This window comes from Lissotriton vulgaris, chromosome 5, assembly GCF_964263255.1.
Source record: "Lissotriton vulgaris chromosome 5, aLisVul1.2, whole genome shotgun sequence".
In the NCBI taxonomy this organism is placed as follows: domain Eukaryota; kingdom Metazoa; phylum Chordata; class Amphibia; order Caudata; family Salamandridae; genus Lissotriton; species Lissotriton vulgaris.
The window spans coordinates 407957133-407974045 of NC_141693.1; the positions used below are offsets into that span (position 1 = coordinate 407957133).

Below are 16913 nucleotides of genomic sequence, written 5' to 3' on the forward strand. Positions count from 1 at the left end.
TGGATAGCTACATATATAGACCAGGGAGCTGTCATGTGAATTGATTTACCCAGAGTCCACCCGTATAACATTGAAGACAAGCAGGCAAGAATTGGGTGTTGACGGACCCATCATGGGCCATTTTTGGTACCTGATGGACCGTACGAAAGAGGGTGATAATATATATGCCCCTGTAGATACAAACATATCAGTGTGACTGTAAATTTCAATATATATGGGAAATGTATATGGGATACTTTAATTAAATGTTTCTAATTTGGGTAATAACAGCACTTTATATGTTGTACGATTACGTATGTTGTGGTATTTTGGAAAAAATTTAAAACACATTTTACTGTATGCACAGACAAATTATGTGAGACTTTGTATTGGTCTTGGTGGTTTTAAGTCTTTATTCATTTGATTTGATGTCTTGTATTTTTGTATGAATATAATTTGGGTGACATATCAGACGTAACAGCCCACAAAGAACAATTTGTCTTATGTGTTTTTGAATGTACCATTTTCTTGTTTCCTTTCCATTTTAAAGTTAATGTGTACATTTAATGTTATTTGGGAGTCTGACACCTATATGCAAGTAAGTGTGATATACTAGTGAGAGGATTTCTCTATATTAAAATAAGAAGTAGAGTAAAACCTTTAACCATTGTTGTCATTGAGAGGTACGGAACCACTCTGAAGCCTCTATAAAATAGTGGATGCATCTATGGTATGAGGGATCCACACGTTTTGTTTTCTACTATTAGAAAGTGGGCATTTTCTTGTTTAACCATCCTGCGCCTCTGCCTGCCTGTGGAATTAGCATCTGGATTAGACTGACAGGGGCCTGTTTGTGCACTCACTCTAGATAGCCGTGCAAAGGGAGTTGTGGAGTGCCCAGCATATCCTGATGGCCCATCACCAGGCTGATGGGCCTTTTGTCCTACAGTGGTTTGAGGAGTTGTCACCTACACCTGAATAGGGCTGTGTCTGGTCTCTCACAATGCTGTCTCCACCCACCTGGAGTGTGTCTGGAGCCAAGAACAGGCAGGAAAAAAACTTGTGCATTGCAAAGACAATCCTTTAAAGAATTCCTACTTCAAAGGTCAAAAGGTGTCTCCTCTAAATTTGATGATAAGTACTTTTTGCACCCCACAATTGGCATACTGGGTACCACTCTAATCCCTAGTATATGGTACTGAGGTACCCAGGGCATTGGTATACCAGGGGTCTCCCTTGGGCTGCAGCATGTATTAACGCATCCACGGGAGTCCCTGCAAACTGTGTCTGCAGAGCTGCTATCGCAGTCTTTGTGAAACGGTGCATGCACCTTTCACTTTAGATATACGTTTTTGCTTATATGCCAGGCACTGAACTTTAAACCTATAAGTCACCCCTAAGATAGGCCCTTCAGTTCAAGGTCAAGGTGCATGGTTCTAAGTGTGTGGGTACGGCCACTGTTGCTACTAACTGCAGCAGTTATTACAAACTCTACTCAGGCATCTATTCATCATTGCTGAACAAGTGTTAGGTTGCTTAGAGCACCTAGAGAAGACTTGAAAAGATTTGTTTGAAAATTTCCCAGGCGGTAAAAGGAGCTGGGAGTGGGGTCATACTAATTTGCCACTATAAGAGAGGAAATGTTCTTACATTCTTTTTCCGATTGGTGGGTGGGTCTAGAGCACCATTAGTAAAACGTATCAATCAATTTCCGGCTTCAAAGAACCTCTTGCAAATTGAAACGAGCCCAGACAGCAACATTAAAGAAATACCCCCAATAGACATGCTACCTCTCTGGAACTGAAAGTTAATCTTGAAAATCTTGGGGTAAACAAGAGAGAAAATAGATTTAAACAACTAAATTTACTTATTGAAAATATCTCTTCTGATTTCATAAAGAGTTAGGGGGATTACATCTCTCTACAGATATTATTGGGTTACACTCTTTTACAGCTGCAAGATCTTACAACATTTAGTGCAAATATTATGGATCTAGCAGCAACATGTCAGTATTGAAGATACTGAAATGTCTGGTAATATGCAAACTTTAGAAGTATCTCTAATATAGCCCAATTCTTTAAAAACTGTTTAGCAGGTTTCTTTCTGATCATCTCTGTACAGGGCTGAATAGATGAGATACTGGCCAGCAACTTGCAACACGTGGTGCAATATTGAACACAAATAAAATCATACTAACTACCATTCCCCCTGTGTAACTTGAGACTGTTGTTTCTAAAGACTTACATTTACGTGTCCTATGTCCTTAGCCAATCAATAATTTAATCAAAAACATTTGAGCCCAGAAATTATCCATAAATCATGAGCAGCCACAGAGACTGATGGCTTAAATGCACAACAACTAGAATCACAAGTATCCACTGCAGCTGTGCAATTTACCCTTCAAGTAGTCAAGAATCAAACAAAATTCAGCGATTCTGGAGAATATTTTGAACATTATTAAAGAGATAAAGCAGTCTCAAAATGATATGGCTTCACAGTTAAAGAGTCAACTAGGCGCACTTGATGAAAATGTTACTCAGTTTACAATGAGCATAGAGGAGATCCATAATTCCTCTATTTACAAAGGCTGGGGCTCAAGCTACTATTACTCAACAAGCAAAATTGAAAGTGCTGCGTAGATGAAAATGTAATGTTTCACCAGCACCAAAGATGCCCAAAGCTTTCTGGATCAGATTCATCTAAACTTATATCTCCAAATGTTTAACAGGTTGATATTAACCTGGTATGAAATTTGAATCTTGTGCAGAATTTGAAGGGAGAACACAACTTTGGTGCCCATCTTATGTCTAAAGATTTCAGATCATATAAGTCAACATGTGTTATTATTAAGTTGGGATAACAATGTAATAAATTATTGATGTAATAGATGTTACATGAAATTTGTGGGTGTGGTGAAGGGGCGGTGTTAATCAAAAGAAGCTTAGGTACTATTAAATAGTACCATGTCACAACAGGGTAGCTATTGAGTGTCTTAAGCAGCCAATGCCCCATAGGATTGCATTAAGTGAATATAAAATTGGGTTGGCTCTAGGGTGGGAAGGGGCACAAAAGGGAGGGAAATGTAACAAAATGGATAGGAACCAATTTTCTTACCGAGCAGCATTTGGTATATAGTAATTTCAGATACTGCTCATAAAGATCATCTTATGCTGAATCAATGGTCTCCATATGCTAGTAAATATAAGGCATTATTTATATGGCTATAAGATCTTAAGCCTAATATTATTTTTCATCAAGAGATTTAAAAAAAACAAAAAACTTAAATCTGGTGGCATCAACACATTTGTCTTGATCCTAGGGCTGCACATCAGGGAGAATGTGATAATAGTCACAGCTTTAATTTTGAACACTAAATATACATTAGTTACTACGTACAGATTGTAGATGACCCTTATTCTCTTCAACATCCACAGCTGGTCCAGTCTTAATAGGAGATGACTGTAATGTTTTCGAAATCATCATACTCAATTGCTTTCGAAAAGATAACCAACAGCTTACGACTAGAACCTCCAAAATAACTTTGTGTCTAAAGGACGAGTATGGCCCTATTTAGCTCTGGATGTCTGGAAAACCCACACTGAGGCAATATTCTTGCTTCTCCAAACATTAGGATACGTCCATTCAACTATATTTTTTCTTCTGTCCAATCAGACTAAAAGGGGCAAATGAGAGATGCTAATAAATTATTTTTTAGACCGTTTGATTATTTAACTCAAAATAATAGTAAATATACAATCATCTACCCCATATGGTCTTTTAATAAGTGTTTTTTAATTTTTTTTATTGAAATCCATATATTAAAAAAATAGCATCTTAATATTCATTCATCAAAATTCATCAATAGCATCAGATTAGCAGGATTAGCAAAACAAATAATTTAACATAGAATACCTAATCGGGAATTCAACAAGCTGACAAATCAAAAAATAAATTAGAAAACAACTGCGTTTTCGATCCAACGAGACACATATCATCTTAAAACAAAGTCCAATGCCACATATTACTAACAATTTAAACAGATCCTTAGTTCTTACATTCCTAAAATATGAACCAAGTTAAAACATATATAAACAATATAACTTGATCCTATATAATTTACTAAGATCGCAACATCTATTCTAAACGAAATATAGTGCAACTACTTTTTTTCCACCCCTAAAGATCATTAAAGTCAGGATACCACCAATGAAAGCTTGGATAATGATTCTGCAGATTAAGCATCACCATTAAAAAACTCAGCCCAAATCTTCTCGAACTTTTTGAGGTCAAAAGAAGTGAACGGCATACGCTTGTTCACTTCTTTTAACCTGTGCCATTTTCCTGACCCATTCCTGTTCTGATGGTATTAAATCCGATCGCCATCTTGAAGTAGAAGTTATCTGGTGACAGTCATTCCGGTATATAAAAGTTTAATCGTTTTGTCTGGTAGGCTAAGGTCTGGAACATAACCAAGCACTATCAACGGAGCATTGGGGCCAGTTGTTAATATGCATTCTGTTGCTAAATAATCAAAAATGTAGATCCAGAATTTCTGGATCAGAGGGGACTGTAATATTATATGCGTCCCATTGGCAGAAGGGTCACTGTGGCACCAAAAACACTGCCCAATTGGTTTGGATAAGCCTTAGCTATAAAGCTAGGAGTTCTATACAGAAGCCACTTGCTGAAGAATAACATCCTCTGCCAATTAGCCCCTCTGACCGTGCTAAAATAAAATGTATTAATTGTAGACCAAACATTTGCGTTGATTTCCAGCGCCTCATATTTTTCCATTTAGTTATAGCCTTTGATTGAGGCTAGGCGTTTTTTCCATTCCCCAGGTTTCTTTAAATCCGTATCTTCTAATAAATCATGAACTAAACTTTTCTGATTGATAATCTGGGCCCAGTCCAGATTACTGAAAAACTTCCTAAGAGCATTATATGACCCCAGGAGAAGAAAATGACGGGGAACTAGTCAAGACATTTCGCTTATGTTTAACCATCTATCATTCTGCAGGAAATCCAAAAAGTTTCTGGAACCCTGCCTTAGTCCAATTTTGAATAATTGTAGACAAGTCTTTAGTTCCTGCAGAGGCAAAAAGACCCGCTATTGAAGTTGAACTATTAATTGCTGAAATAGAGTATCTTCTATAGAAAGCCTGACCTTCATGATAAAACCAATGCAAGCCCTTATAACATACTAATTTAGGAGATCTAAAAATTGATAGTGGGCAGTGGATCTGATTTTCCTTAAGATTGAAATTGATTAAAAAAATTACAAAAAAACCCGAATGTAATTCCTGCTTAAATCTAGACATATATTGTGCAAAATATGCATAGTAATATTCCTTCAAATTAGGGAGAGCTAATCCTCCCTCTGCCCGCTCCTCATATAAAGTGCTCAGTCAATTCGGGGGACCTTCTTGCCCCAAAGAAATGATGTAAACATAGACTCTAATTTCATAAAAAAGGAATTAACTAAATCACATGGAATTGCTGAAAAGAGAAAGCTAAAAAGTGGAAGCACTGACATTTTAATCAAAGCCACCCTGCCTAGAATAGATAATGGGAGTGAATACCATCGGGTAAACAGATCTTGAACTTTTTTTAATAATGGAACAAAATTTAAATCATATAAATCCGAGATCAATGGTGAAAAGTAAACCCCCTAGATACCTCTTCGGATTTGTGTTTAAACATGAGATGATATCTGGGTGCAGATCCCTAGATGCCCCGCCACCTCAGAGTAATATTTCAGTTTAAAAAAAAATTAATTTTATACCCTCCAAATGCTTCGTAACATTCAAAAATCTGGAAGGCCTTTACCTGCACTTCCTTCTCTGGCTTTATAATAAGCATAATGTCATCAGCATATCATTTTATTTTGTCCAAATTTGGCAGCATGGTATTCCTAATAACTATCGCAAGGGGCTCAATAAAAAAGGCAAATAGCACCGGGGATAACGGACATTCCTGTCTGGTTCCCCTTTTAACTTTTACTTGGCCTGCCCTAGCAGCGTTATTAATAATGTTAGCCTCGGCATTCAAGTATAACTTCTCAACCAGCCCCGTAAATTTAAAGGGGATACCGAATCTGCCCAGGATACACATAAAGGTTCCCAGATCACCAGATCAAACGCCTTTTTGTCGTCTAAAAAAAGCACTAGTGCTGGTATCTTCTGGATATCAAAATAGTCAAGTGCCTCCACTAAAAAGTGCGTGTTCGTGCCAAGTTGTCTTCCGGCAATAAAACCATTTTGATCATGGTGAATTAAATATGAAGCAATTCCATTAAAACGATTAGCTAAAAGTTTGGTTATTATTTTATAGTCTGAGTTTAAAAGCGTAATGGGGCGATATGAATTGGGATCTTCACTATTTATACCTTTTTTTTTAAAAGCTGACTACACGTCTTTTATGATTTTAAGTAATCGAATAAAGTGTTTTGACTGACTGACTACACTTCTTTCTCTAAATGACAGAGGAATTGGCCCACCCTCTAAAATTGATTTTATAACTAATAATAGAAAGTCCCCAATTACACCCAAAAACATTTTAAAAAATTCGGCTGGCAGACCATCCGGGCCGCAAGCTTTACCATTTGGGAGATTTTTAATGACCTCCCCTAACTCATCTTTTGTAAAGGACTTACCATGCGCCCTTTATCCTCCTCCACTAGCCCAGGAAATTCATATTCCTGGAGAAAATCCTCCAATGACAATATATCAATTGGTAACTGTTGGCCATAAATGTTCTTATAATGTTGAACCATGATATCACCTATTTCTCCCTGATCCTCAGTACGAGAACTGGAGATGGGGCATCTCAATGCTGATATCTGGTTCTTTGCAGCCCGTTCCCTAGCCTGCCATGCCAAAAATCTCCCAGTATAATTGCTTTCTTCATTAATCTTTTGCCTTTCCTGCTGGAAAAGAGTATCACTTTTAGCATAGTATAATTCAGACAAGTTCCGTTTAGCCTGCTCTGATTCTTATCAACCTTGAGGAAGTTATGGTACTTATTAAGTACTAACGTAACACGTGTCGGCTGTCTCCATTGTGATGCATTTTTTAATAGACGGAATGAAGATTTCCAAACTTTAAGTATACTGATTTGTTCTTCCTGTCTCGAACAAAAAACTTCTTGCGATTCCAATATTGGACTGGACTGTATAATGTTTGTTTAAAACTAATGTGACTGCTTTATTATTACAACATAGGATGGTGCACGCTTGACCTAGTTTTTTCCTATATGCATATGTTGAGTTTGCTTACTTAACATTTGGTCACCCCTGGTAGTGAGTGACGTGGGTTTTTGTTGCACTCCGGTAATATTATCATATTAATTTTACACTTTTTTGTCCTGTAACAAAAAACTTTTATACACTCCCATTGTGATTGTGCGGATATTCCTCATAGGGGAACACCACTACCTTTTGTCTTCCTATGCATTGCAACACATAGCAACATGTCTTCTCGCACAGTCGAAGGCCTGTTCCAAAGGTAAACGGGTCTACATCAGTTGCCTATTGCTATATTTGTCTGTTAAATGGTTGTTAATGAGGTGAAATATTTGCTCATGCAGTGGTACCATCTGTAAAAATAGCAAAATAATGAAGAAATACTATCACAAAATGTTGCGCATTGCGTGGTATAATTTGCCTTTTCATGACGCATAATTTGGAAACCCTAACACATGATTCTAGTGGTCCTGGAGATAGGCGAAGGATGCTGAAATACTAACGTCAGGAGGTGCTTGTCTTTCTATTTACCGCAGCATTCCGAGCACATCAAAAAAAACGTGTGAAAACTCGGTGAATAGCAAAGCCTCAATATCTTAACTTTATCAGAACATGTTGTTGCCCAGTGGTGCTGACGCAGAACACAGAGAACTAATGTTTTCAAATAAATATATATTTTTTTCAAAGTGTATATCTTGGGTTGGTTAGTCTCTCTCCTAATGGCACTGTTCTTTCCTGCCTGGGGAAACATTCTGGTAGATGGTAGCAACTGGCACTGCAGCCTTACGGGCCCCATCTGATAGCTAAGTTATCATGATATCTGGATGAGCCTCTCATAAAATATTTACGAAGAAGGCAGGATGACTGCCTGGTTCGCACTGCAGTCCTCCTGCCGCTGCTCTAGTTACAGTACGTGCCCCGAGCAGGAGTTCCTGAACAGCCTCCGTTGAAAAACCCACACGCAGAATATTTTCTCTGAAGTGGCGAAAGAAAGGGCCACTACACGCAGTGGTAACATCTGAAAGCGAGTGAGTAAATGGAAGTACCTGCTCAAAGTACAATGTTTGAACCAGTACTATAATAGGGTCTATGGAAAACAATAAATTTCATTCCCTACTTCGCCCAAACATCATAATTCAGGGGTGCAGGTGAATAAAATAATGAAGCCAGTTTTCACCTTTTCCTCTACACAGAATTAGTAGCGCTGACCGCCTCCAAGGAACACTTGACACCACAAACCCCTGTGCGCAATCCCCTGAGTCCGATGGCCTCTCCTTCAGTGCGAAGCAGAGGCTCGGGGGCTCTCAGTCTCGCCGTCTGCCTGTCGCGCACTGAGGGGAGCTTGAGAGACTGCACAGAAGCCTTTCTGACACCCCTGACTCCGAGACGGATCGGAGCAGAATCTATCAGAGTTGGGGAACTCTCACATTAGGGAGCACCTTCACATCACGAAGTCGGTCATATTAGGAGGACCTTCTACATTACGGATGGAATTAAGGGGACCGCTCATTTAGAAGGATGACAGGTACTAAAGCATCTTTCACAAGGGGGCTCTCCGGCAGAGGCAAGCGGGACTGAAATCGATCGCGAAAGTGATCGCTATTGAAACAAGCGGCAGGGAAAGCAATCGCTTTCACTTTCGCGATCGCTTAAAAAACAAGCGGCAGGGAAAGCATTTGCTTTCATTTCCGCTTGAAAAACAAAGAAGCCCGCGAGTGGTGCGCGCCACTGCGAGCCATGTGCTTTCAATTATTGCGACCGTGTCTGGGCACGATAATTGAAACCACATGGCCTATTGGTGTCTTTGGCCAATTGTGTGCAGTCTTTTACAAAAGGACGCATGCAAAGGCCAATCGGATACAACAAAAGGAAAAGCACACACACAAGCGTGTGCCATTCCTCGGTCAGCTTCCCAAACCCTGTTTTTCAGGTACTAAATGTCTCATGCTGCGCCCTGCAATGCTAGGCGCGAGACCTAATTAATACGTGAAAAAGTGTGAAATCTCCCTGAGAAGCAGGTGTAAGCAATTTCCGTAGTAAAAGCATTTCGCTAAGGGTCAATAATATCAAGCATTGAGCTATAGCTATGTACAGTTTCAAGAGTTTTTCGTTTTAACTGTTTTTTTAGTTGGATGAGGAATCGATCTTGGGGCTCATTAACAAGTTAAAATCCGCCCCCCCACATTCAAATTTCCTGGGACTTGGCTTAATGATTGAAAAAGTTCCTCATATGGGAAGGGATTGTCCTCTACTGGGGCATATAAACTAGCAAGTGTTAAAGGATGATGATCTACATTACAGGTGACCCAGCACCATCTACCACTTTGATCACTTGCAAAATTAACCACCTCAGCCAGAAATTGTTTACTAAGAAAGATCGCCGTCCCCCTTGTGCTACTGAGGATGCGGAAAAACCCTATAGGCTGCCCAGGATCTAAACATTGCAAAATCTGAGATTTTCCCGGCTAGGATATGGGTCTCTTGTAATAGAATGGTAGAGGAATTCTCTGTTTTAATCCAGGCCTCAATGGCCCACATTTTCTGCTTGTTATTAAGACCATTCACATTAAACAAAACCACTTTAAGTATTTACTTATTTCCCATTATGTGGACAGAACACATTTCTGAATGTCTGCAATCTCAAATGATATCCCTTTTACAAACTCAGAAAAAGGCTTCCAACCTAAATATAGCGGAGAGGACAGGCCCTCCTTTTTTTCTTTCCCATAACAATGAGCGGATGAATGTAAACTTCTAATATGGATTTCATTTTTCCCCCATTCTCCCTTTCCACCCCTGTGACCTATTGTCGCCCGTGCAGATGAGCGCCCCTGCTCAGAACCAGACAACCTATCCCACCCACCCACCCTTTTACTGGCACAATGACTTGGTGCCTAGTGCAGCTAGACAGCCCTCCCCCCACCCTTCCCTACCCTTCCCTTATTGAATGGAAAAAGCCATATTTTAACAGCATTATAACAGCATGAGAATATCTTGAAAAAGAGGGAAAAAATACAACAACAAAAAAGAACCCAACCTAGAATACACAATAATACACAATAGTACTCCTCTAGGAACAAGTGATTCTTTGCTTTCCAAAAATAAAATATAGAAAAAGGGGTTCCCCCGAACCGCCTAGCTGAAATCTACTTTAGCGCCATTAGGATTTTTCCATAGAGATCTGTTGTAATAACTCCTGTGCATCTGGCACACTGCAGAAGATGTGAAATTTACCCTTAACTAACACCTTCAGCTTACTCTGCTGAGCTATCAGCTTGGGCTCCTTGTGCCTTAAACAAGTGCAACATTTTGACAAATTATTTCCGCCTTTTTGCTGCGGAGGCTGACATGTCTGAAAAGATATGACATAGAGGCAGTTCTGCTGAGGAAAACTTTCTCTGTTTAATGGCTCTTGATTAGATCTGTTCCTTGACCCTAAAGTCCCAGAAGTTGACCAAGATAGTCTGTGGAAAATTAGCATTAGGTGGGAGGTGTGCTGGAACACAATGGGCTCTCATTATAGTCAGATCACCATCAAATTCCGGGATGACATTTTTCTTGATAAATGAGTCAATCCATTGCAGCATCTGCTGACCCTCAATGCCCTCCCGGATGCCCAGGATTCGAAGATTTGAGCACCTGGAATAGTTTTCTAACTCCTCCAATTAAAATTCCAGCTTGGTTCTCTGGGACTGAATGGTGGCAACGTTGGGGTTCATAGATGACACTTGATCCTCCAATTGAGAAATCCTGGTCTCGGCCTCCGAGAGCCGTACCGGGATCTGAGCCATAGTTCCCTCAATCTTTGTCAATCAGGCGTGGATTGCTGCGATCTCAGTAGATTCGGAGGTTTTTAACTCACAAATTTCTTCAACATTTAAACTAAGAAGACTCTTCGTGTCCCATTGCATAGTAAAGGAGTTACTGCCTAGAGGAGGTTTACTCTGATTTACGTTAGGCGTGACCTCCACCTGGGATCCCTCTGAGTCAACCCGCACAGGATCCTCTGATTAAGTCAAAATGGACACTTCAGGGGGCGCCAGCGTAGAGTACTCCATGGGCCCTCCTCCAACTGGTGGATTTAACATGCCTAAGGATGGAAGGGAGGGGCAGATGACTGCCAGTCTCTGAATTTACAGTTTCTGGGCCGAAATCCAAAGAATTATCCACGAAAAGAAGGGCGTTCCCCTCCGTCTCCTGCTCTACTTCGACCGAGGACCCTCCGTGTGTAGCCTTAAAAAAAAGGATACTTTCTAACTTCTGTAGAATCCCCCACTATCCCGCAGGTGTCAAAGTTCATTTAGTCAAAGTAGCAGAGATTGGTGAATCCCCCTTTGAGGGGCTGATGGAGGAGTCCAGATCCGCCAGAACTACTTCGCGGTGGTCTTGTTTAGTGGCCTCAGCGCATGCCATCTTGGCAAATTCTGATAGAAGAGGAAGGTCTTTTCTGAATGCGGCTGCGTGGTTTGACTGTGCCACAGCCTGACCTACTAGTTTTTTTTGCTTTTTGACCCAGATCCAGAGACTCAGACTACACGATCCCTTTAGCTCCTTTATTAGGTTTTCGCATAGTGTACTGCTCGCGAAGCTCCTCTGCCAGTCGCTGAACAAACTTGCTATCCAATTTACTTAAGGAACTTTATGGGGCCTTCCCAGCGACCCTCAACCAAGGTGAGTAAGGAGAAAATCTTCACTTACCCCTATTTGGTGAGAAACCTGGAGTCCGCGGAAAACAATTTCCAATCCTCATGCCCAAGGTCTGCAGGGCCTGCAACGATCAGCACCCGCAAAATCAGACCAAAACCAAATGTCCCTAGCGCAGGAAGAGTCCTTGCAGCCAGACAGCCCCAAAGTCTTCACTTTTCAGCTGCACTGCTGGCTCCACATGCAGAACAAGCCTAGGAGCGCAAAAACAAACAAAAAAAATAATAATAAACAGGGGAAAAATACAAATCCTCTCATTCTCCAACCAAATTGCAGGCCACTGGTTGCTGGGAGTCAGCCTGATCGCCGAGGAGACAAAGAAGCCGGTTTTCAAAGCACCGCGGCTCCGGGACATCGATTTTGACGGCGGCGGCGGTGGCAGCAGCTTCGCGGCTTCTCTGCAGTTGCTGGCATCTGACGTCAGAGGGAAGGGGATGTGAGGGGGAGTGGTTGCGGCCGCTCTCTCAGCTGCTCTCAGCATCACTCCAAGGGGACCACTTTGAATAAGTGTTTATTGTCAGATGAAATTTGCCCTGCATCAATTTTTATTAATTTATTTTTACGAATAAATCTAAGCACTTTGAGTTTGTCTATTACTTGGAAAGACTTCGAAGCTACTTTACATGGATGAACCTTTGCTTATTTTTGGTCATTATACAAGGATAGACAATCACAAATAACGCAGATACAGACCAACATTGGAATAGCAGGATTCCAGTTATTAAGTACAGAATCAACTAAAGATAAATTGAGATGGGAAAATCACATCAAACATTAAAAGATTTTTTTTACAAAAGAGCACAGATAATAGAGCTACAGACCAACATCCCTATGAGGAGAATGAACATATTGTTAAAATATTAGCTTCTGCTGCAAAGGTCTAAACTAATCACAATTTTATGAAGATCATTACAGATCCTGTTACTCAATAACTAATCTATGGTCAACAAGCATAGGCACATTTGTTTTAGCGATGATAAGACACTCTATCAAGCAGATAGTAAAGAGGCCAAAACTCACATTTTACAATATTTGGACCATCTACCCACAATATCATTCAAGAAAACTCAAATGTCAATTAAACCTATATCTGCATTGCTGCTTGAGCCATCTAGTCACAACAATGAGTAGGCAAGCAGCAATGATGCTCTGCCTGTACCATTTTTTAAACAGTTTGTATCACAATTCAAAAAAGTGTTCTGTATATTTAATAATGAAATAATAGTGGAAAGTTCTTTTCCTAATTAATTTTTTGAGGCAAACTGTATTACCTTGCTAAGAAAAAGGCAACATTCCCACAGAAACAGGGGCATATAGAGTGATAAGCCTCTTTAAAACAGATTATAAATTATTTGCCTGCGTTCTAGCCAATCACCTCACTAAGGTCGCTTAAAATGTGATACACAGAGACCTAAATGTTTTTTAACAGGTAGATAGATAATGGCAAATATAAATTATTTGATCGAAGCTATTGATTACCTTTCCTCTAATTTTTACAAAACAACCCTAATTATGGTTGACACCAAAAAGGGCATTTTATTTAGTGTGATTTGATTTTTTTGTTATAAAGCACGAACTATTGCCCAAAGGCATCTAGGCTCTAGTAGCCTGATAGTAGAGGTGCTTGGCCGAAACAAGGAGTTACATATACATCCTATAAAATATTACAGATGAATTCCTATAGAGAAAAAAGCCATATTTTGTGGTCCTTCCTGAATAGGAGCAGCTCTGAGGAATTTTTCAAATGTGCGGGAAGGATGTGCCACAATTTAGCTGTAGTGGTAATACAACTTCTGCATCCCCAGTTTGATAACCAAAATATAGGAACCTCAACAAGGTTGGCGGTGGAGGAGCGAAAAGTTCTAGATGGAGCATGCCAGTGGAACCAATGTTTTAAGTACTCCGATCCAGAGTTCTGCAAGACCCTGAAAGCATTACACAAGGCTTTAAAATCTATACATTTCTTCATAGGGAGCCAGTGGTGGGAGACAAGTGCTTGTTTGGCAGACTGATGCCTGGGAATCCCTACCAAAAGTCGAGACGTGGAATTCTGGAAAACATGTAACTTACTAAGAAGTCCTTTCTGCAGACTGACAAATAGGGCATTGCAGTAGTCTAATTTGCAAAGAATAAATGCACAGACCACTGAAATATTTGCTACTTGAATGAGAGCAATCAATTTAACCCGGCAAATTTGGTTCACTTCCCTTTAGCATACCGTGCGGTGTTCCTCAAGGTTCTTCGCTCAGCCCTACTATTTTTTACTTATATGTTACCTCCCCGGCAAGCCTCATTAAGTCTTTCAGCTTTGCTATGTTGTCTTACGCAGATGACACCCAGATCGTCATCTCAGTAACCAATAACATTCAGGATACAGCAGCCAGTTTTCATAGCTGTAAGTAACATATCAGTGGGTGGATGTCGGAGAACTGCCCGTTATTGGTTAAGACCATGTCCTACTTTTTGTCCCAAACAACTTATTTTCGACATCCTAATTGGTGGCCCTGAGAACTTGGCATGTTCCCAATACTTTTTACAAAAGCAAATAAATCTGGGAATAATCTTCAATATGGCTCTATCCTTAAGCACCTTCTTAATGCCACCACTTCCTCCATTTTTTACACCCTAAAAATGCTCAGGAAAGTCTTCCCATTTATACCTAACAATGTTTAAAAAAACAGTGGTCTGTGCATTTATTCTTTGTAAATTAGACTACTGCAATGCCCTATTTGTCAGTCTGCAGAAAGGACTTCTTAGTAAGTTACATGTTTTCCAGAATTCCACGTCTCGACTTTTGGTAGGGATTCCCAGGCATCAGTCTGCCAAACAAGCACTTGTCTCCCACCACTGGCTCCCTGTGAAGAAATGTATAGATTTTAAAGCCTTGTGTAATGCATTCAGGGTCTTGCAGAACTCTGGATCGGAGTACTTAAAACATTGGTTCCACTGGCATGCTCCATCTAGAACTTTTCGCTCCTCCACCGCCAACCTTGTTGAGGTTCCTACATTTTGGTTATCAAACTGGGGATGCAGAAGTTGTATTACCACTACAGCTAAATTGTGGCACATCCTTCCCGCACATTTGAAAAATCCCTCAGAGCTGCTCCTATTCAGGAAGGACCTCAAAATATGGCTTTTTTCTCTATAGGTATTCATCTGTAATAAGTTATAGGATGTATATGTAACTCCTTTTTTCGGCCAAGCACCTCTACTATCAGGCTACTAGAGGCTAGATGCCTTTGGGCAATAGTTCGTGCTTTATAACAAAAAAATCAAATCAAACTAAATAAAATGCCCTTTTTGGTGTCAACCATAATTAGGGTTGTTTTGTAAAAATTAGAGGAAAGGTAATCAATAGCTTTGATCAAATAATTTATATTTGCCATTATCGTAATAAGGCCCATTGATTTTTGTTCCTTAAATATGTTGTGGCAGTTGTTGATGCATGCGCCATAGCATGCGCAGCTGCTAGGTTGATTCTTAACATCCCAAAGTAACAGTCGGCCAGGGAAGAGATTCGAGCCTTGCACTGGCTCCCCATCAGGCAGCGCCTTTCCTTCAAGGTCCTGAATATAGTATAAAAGGCTATGCATAGCAAAGGCTCATCACATTTACACACCATGTTTCAATGGTACACTTTGGGGAGGACCTTGAGATTTTCCTCACAGAAAGTTTTATCCTAGATTTCACAGAACCAGATGGGGCGGTCAGTCCTTTTCTGTGGCAGCCACCAAACTTTAGAACTCCTTGTCCCTCTCCATCTCCAACTCAATGTAAATTTGAGAAACAAACTGTTCTAATATTTAACTTTTTTTCCTTTAGGATACTGGAAGAATTCATGAAATTTAAGGAACCGCTGTATAATTTGTATGAAGCAGTACTGCTGGATTACTATGTCTCGGGATTCTGGTGGGCCAAGGACATGAAATTTGCTCCCCCACAACTATGTGGTTTCATGAACCTATTGCATTCCTTGATGGCAAACCTGGAAAGTAAGTAATTCAACAAAATACAAATGCACCTGGGACCCAAATATGGTACAGGTGTACTGATATATATATATATATATATATATGAATAAATTACAGTTAATGGGGTTGGATCGTCCTTTGGGGGGATTCTTGGCTTTACACCTACACACACTCTCTGTACACTTAGAGTAGGGTTCGCATAGTAAGAGTATGCTACATTACTGTCTTGTTTATATTCCTGCATTTATACAATTTTTTTGCACCATGGTAGAACTATATCGACTCTACGCTCTTCGTGCTTGTAATCATGTTTATTTGCTTCTGTCTATTAATCATTGCAGCACATGTACTTTAAGCCAGAATGATTTTAGTTCAATAACTATTATTGAAAATGTCCTACTGTGTATTCTTTGTATCTTTCTCTCAGAATAAGTGAGCATGAGTGACTGAGAGAAAGGTTCTCCACTGTTTCCATGATTACTGAAGAATGAGCGTTGTCATTTTCAGTGGTTGCCAGAAACCATTCACTTCCAGGTAGGTTAGGGGGGCTTACGGTGACACTGTGAGCTAGCTGGTCTATAGGCCAGCATATCCTGCGGGTGTGACTGGAATCAGTCTTGACACCAATCTCTTAGTTTATGTTGTCTGAACAATGTGCAGATCATAGGGATTGGTAGGAACTACATGACATGGCGCCACCAGTGTTGGTTAGACTCTTATTTAGGGGTCAAACATGAGTAGCTCAGTTGTGCTTTCTCAGAGACCCCTACTCACATTTTAACCAGAGATGTCCGTAGTGAGAAGGGAAACAAATCTGTCTCAGTTGAGTAGGCCTACTCTATGTATTGGCTGAAAGTTAATCAAGCTTAGAGGATTAAAGGTTCCCACACTGTGCACACCATATCTCTATAACAATTTGACTAAATACTACTGCTTTAACAATGGCAGAACAACTGGATGAGGACGTTGGGGACCAGTTAGTTCAACTAACTATTTCAGAAAATTGCAGAGAGGCAG

The 16913-nt window shown here is 40.1% G+C and overlaps 1 protein-coding gene across 1 annotated transcript in view; it reads left to right on the forward strand.

Moving 5' to 3' along the window:
* CABCOCO1 (ciliary associated calcium binding coiled-coil 1) overlaps positions 1-16913 on the forward strand; it is a 191194-nt gene that overhangs the window by 39223 nt on the left and 135058 nt on the right. Inside the window, exon 3 of the mRNA XM_086921774.1 lies at positions 15748-15917. Coding sequence (XP_086777900.1) covers positions 15748-15917 — 170 coding nt within the window. The remainder of the gene's footprint in view (positions 1-15747; positions 15918-16913) is intronic.